Source organism: Colobus angolensis, unplaced genomic scaffold, assembly GCF_000951035.1.
Source record: "Colobus angolensis palliatus isolate OR3802 unplaced genomic scaffold, Cang.pa_1.0 Scaffold224, whole genome shotgun sequence".
Classification (NCBI taxonomy): Eukaryota; Metazoa; Chordata; class Mammalia; order Primates; family Cercopithecidae; genus Colobus; species Colobus angolensis.
In genome coordinates, this window is record NW_012115422.1 from 4527315 (window position 1) to 4532301 (window position 4987).

The 4987-nt window shown below is 37.6% G+C and overlaps 1 protein-coding gene across 4 annotated transcripts in view; it reads right to left on the reverse strand.

The window, feature by feature from the left end:
• The window catches only part of PDE11A (phosphodiesterase 11A), a 511038-nt gene that overhangs the window by 66592 nt on the left and 439459 nt on the right, over nucleotides 1–4987 (reverse strand). For all 4 annotated transcript variants that reach the window (XM_011944038.1, XM_011944040.1, XM_011944041.1 and 1 more), the window contains one exon: nucleotides 3853–3953. In XM_011944038.1, coding sequence (XP_011799428.1) covers nucleotides 3853–3953 — 101 coding nt within the window. The remainder of the gene's footprint in view (nucleotides 1–3852; nucleotides 3954–4987) is intronic.

Consider the following 4987-nt stretch of genomic DNA (forward strand, 5'->3'; position numbering starts at 1 on the left):
CCAGCTCCTCACTCTTACTCTTGGTGTCATTTCCAAAACTAAACTACCTGAATGCAAGCCTTTATCTCCAACTTTGCTTTGGGAGAGGACACGGGGACCCCAAGCTGGTGTTTAAACTGATTACAGAACACCTGGAAAGGGTCAACATTATCACGTAATATATCCCGAATTAAAATGACAATTCTTTCTTGATTCTTCCATTAGAGAGGGGACCATGGTGATTGAAGAAAAAGCCCTGAAAGAGGAAGTGTGGGTTCCAGTTTTACCAATAATGAGTTATGTGACCTAAGCTACGCTATTTAACCATTTGGACCTCTGTGCCTGATCAGCAAAAAAGGAGATGAATTGGATTGCATCATTTCTATGATCCTTCCGATTCCACAATTGCACATTTATTAAATAAAAACTTCTGGGTGACAGTTTGTAGTAGCTGCTTTCCCCCTCATTACAACCCTAGGGATTGTTCTGGCTAAAAATATGGCAATATTTGAATGCAACTTTAGACAGGCAAGTGAATCAATCCTCTGAAAGTCTAGATTAGAGAATGGGCAGCTATTTAGAACCTCAAAAAACAATAACGCTGACGAAAAGAGAACAAGCCAGCTTCTCTGGGAGTCAGCAAACATTAGCAGGGGCTGCAGCATTAAGATAAGAACAGAGTAATGAGAAAACGAGTTGCAACCAACTTTGTTGACTGCATGCCAGCGGTCACTCAGTGATTCGTCAAATCCCTAACAGGGCTTGATAAATGGGCTCTGAGTGTTGAGGGTTTTTTCCTCTCTCTTTAGAAGTTACTTGGAAACATGGCTTGGGAGAATGCTTCTACTTTGAGAAAAATAACACAAGATCCTGCAAGTGTCAGGGACAGACAATAAAACATTAAAAGGATACAGACTTTCCATAAATCCCAAATCAAGGAGCATTAATCCAGAAAACAGATGAAAGATCATGACATTTAAGTCAACCAAAGGGCCAGAAAACATGAAAAATAAATAGGTTATAAAGCAAATGAGGTTGTAGATGTCACCATTTCTAAGACATGACATAGGTACTGTTATCTCTATTTTGTACTTAAAAGAAAGGCTCAGAGAAATAAATAATTTATCTGGTGATGCTAATTAGTGGCACAGCTGGGATTTTAATTTTTAAGTATATATTTTAAACTAATTAAAAATTATATTTATCAAAGTAATACATGAACATAGTTAACAAATCAAATAGTACTAAAATAGATATAATGAAATATAGCAGTGTTTTCCACTTTGCTGGCTGTTGTCCTTGACCTGTGTTTCCTAGTGCTTTTATTTCATTTTTTTATTTTGGCTACCATGTTCTTAATTTTCGTAAGTGCTTTCTTTTTCATAGTTGCTCCTATTGTTATTTTTAAAAAGCATCCTGTTCTTGTTTCATGGATGCAATATCTTAGCTCTCTGAGAATACCAACACCAGTTTTTAGCTTTTTTTGTTTTCTTCCTCTCCCTGTTTTCTCTGAATTTCATTTTTTTTTTCTGTTTGTTTTGGCCTCTGTCTTTCATATCAGATGCTAATAAAATGTTCTGTGATTCTTGCTTTTCCGCGTGTAATAGTAAGGCATTAAAAAGCTAAATAGGAGTTGTGTGTGGTGGGGAGGGGTACAGTTGCTAGATAAAATAACTTAAGTTTCAGATAAAAAATAATTATTTTTAAAATTTTGTATCGATACATAATATTTATGTGTATTTATTGGGTACACATGACATTTTGTTACATGCACAGAATGTGCCATGATCAAGTCAGGGTATATAGGATATCCATCACCTTGAATATTTATCATTTCTATTTGTTAGGAACATTTCAAGTCCTCTCTTGTAGCTATTCTGAAATATACAAAAAATAATTTTTAGTATAAATATGTCCCAGATGTTTCATGGGACATCTGTCTATTCTAAAAAGCGATTTATTGTTTATCTGAAATTTAAATGTAACTGGACTTTCTGTACTTCTGCTTGCTAAATCTAACAACCCTGGGTGTGTGGCTTATAGACTCCTAGCTTCTAAGTGCTTGGCTATGGACTATAGGTTTTCAATCCAGAGACTGGTTCCATTTAACTTAATCCCTTCTTCTGAGCACTGTATCTCATTCCCACCCTGTACTTCTCCTCAGTTCAGAGCTCTTCATTTTATTTCTCCAGAGGATAAATTTCTGGCCTTCTAAAGGTAGAATAAAGGGAGTGACCTGGCTGTGTTAGCAGAGGACTTACTGGGTACTGAGCATTCTATAGAGTGACTTCCTAGCAATCTCTTTGAGCTTTTAGTGTCTTAAGCTTTGAATATCCCTTACAATTGAACCTAATTCTAACTGATGCAATGCCACAGTGCTTTTCAAAGGGAGTCATTTCAAAGCGAGTGACACAAGACTTCCTAGAAGAAGTGATAGAAGAGAGCGATCCTAAAGTATGGTCAGTCAGGAAGATGGGGAGTGGAGGAACAGGATTCCATGTGGGAATGGTGATACAGTGAGGGCACAGGGAACGTTACATACGGTGTTCCAAAGGGTGCTGCGTAGACTAGTCTGGTTGACGTAGACCAGTCATGTAGGGGAGAAGTGGAAGGTAAGAATGAAAAAAGGTTGGGGGCAGATTATAGAGGGTCTTGAAAGTCAAACCAAGTTTAGAACTTACTTTGAAAGCAATGAGGACACTGAAGGTTTTTGAGATGGAAGTTGGAGATACAGGTCTATGGTGTGAGGGAGGGTTACAACGAAGGATTTCAGAGTCTTCTACACACAGGTCATAACATAAATAGAGGTAACATAGAAATGAGGCCAGGAGAGTGATCTGAGTAGAGAAAGAAGAACATGGTTCAAGAGCTTATACACAGGAGCAAGGAGGAAAGAAACCTGCCAAGGATCTAGAAAAGAAGAGAGAAAGGCAGCTGGAGATTGGGGAAGCAAGGAGAGTAGAAATTGATAATAACCCATTAAACCTTCAGATATCTCAAAGCAGATGGTAACTATCAGAAATGAGTACAGGCCATTGAATTTGAGGAGAGAAATGTCTTTGGTGACCTCTGAGAGTACAATTTTGATAGAGTGCGGAGATGGACTCTGCTCTTCATGGTGTAAATGGTTGTTAGGAAAATAGAGGTACTAAATGTGCTCTGTTTATTTAAAAAGGTAGACAGTAAAAGAAAGGTAAATAGAAAAGCAATTAAAGATCTCCATGGGGTCAAATGAAATAATTTTTTTAAGGGAGTGACATAGTTTAGTCTTTACGATAAGAGAAAACAGTGCAAATGAGTGGTGGAAGACATTTCCAGGCTGCTAAAAGAGGTGGCACCTGTTAAAGCAGGTCCCACTGAAAATGGGAGGGTGCAATTTCCAGCTCAGAGAAAGGCCTGAACTTTGGTGAAAAGGAGAGAAAGCTCTTCCAAGAAAGAGATAGAAAAGAATCAAGGAATGAACTGTTGGATTGCTAGTTAATTTTCCATCACTGAATATTTTTCATCTTCATTATCAATGCCATTATACAGCTGACCAGAAATTAACAGTCTTAAATAGCAATATTAGTTATATCTAAGATAAAAATGGCCATCACTTAGTTTCAGAGTTGTGTGTCAAACAAGGCTCATAAAACAGAAGAAAAACAGAAATCTTGTGAATATAGCCTGCCTTGATTCTCTTGGCTTATATACACCACTTTAATGGACTTCATTTATATGAGAGAGAAACAACAACAACAAAAAATTTAGCTCATTTACACATTGCTATCAATGCTAGAATAACCAGGTAACCTCTAGTGTAGAACTGGAGATTAATTACAGGATGGAAGTTTAGATATCCATTTGTCAAACAGATCAAATGCCAATACCTACTCAAAGTACAGTGTGAGGTCTGTTGCCAATATTGACTGCTTCAAAAGCTGCATAAGGTCACTATATTCCTTGGAGGACAGGTTAGCAAAGATATTGTGACCCTGTAATGAGAAAGTAAGAAGTCACAAAGGACATTAAATCTGTGGTTGTTGATTACACGTTTTTCCTCTATTAAAAAAAGTCTGGGAACATTAAAAAATCACTTTTTAAAAAGCATAGTGAAATTTTGCATAAATATAAACAGATTCCCGGCAAACATAGCTTAGCCAGAATGCACAGTCATTTTTGAGAAAGTCTAACAAGGGAAACTTTGTTATGTACTTAGTCTCAAAGGGAAAATCTGAAATTGTTGGAACTTATCTTACTGTGAATATGTTGTGGCCACAATTCCATCTGACTACCCATTTCCTATGGAATTACTTAGAGGAGGAGTTTGTGAAACATTTGGGAACATTTCTCCCCCTAAAATAAATGCTATTTTCACCAGTAAAGGTTTAAGCTGGCATTTTGGGAACATGTGCTATGGCAACAAATGAGTTTAAGAAAAATAAAAAGCCATTAGAACAGTGGTTCTCAACTGGGGGCGATTTCGACAATGGGGAACTTCAGCAAGGTCTAGTGATATTTTTGATTGTCACACTGGCTGGAGTGCCACTGGCATCTAGCAGTAGTGGCCAGGGATGCTGCTACACATCCATGATGCACAGGAGACCCCCACAACAAAGATTTACCTGGCCCAACATATCACTGCTGCTGAAGCGGAGGAACCCTGCCTCCCACCATTAAGGTACACTTTGATGAAGTGTGTGGCAGACTAAATTCAGGATGGTGAATATGAATAATTACTGAATAGCTAGGATGTAGAAGACATTGTTCTTGGCACAGTGGGACTCTAAAATGACATTTACCTAAGTAAAGTTGGGATGGCATCTTTATCTTCATACCTTTGACAGGTACCCTTGTTTTCATCAACATTTGTGTTAGCTACACTTAGGCTAAAACATTTGTCTTTAGTAAAGTGAAAAACGCGTACAGACCAACAATTCACTTAGTTTGTTTTTAAAGTCAGGGCTTTTCATTTTTCAGGTTTTCTTAGTGTGAAGTATGAACTCATGAGCATATGGCCTGGGAACTG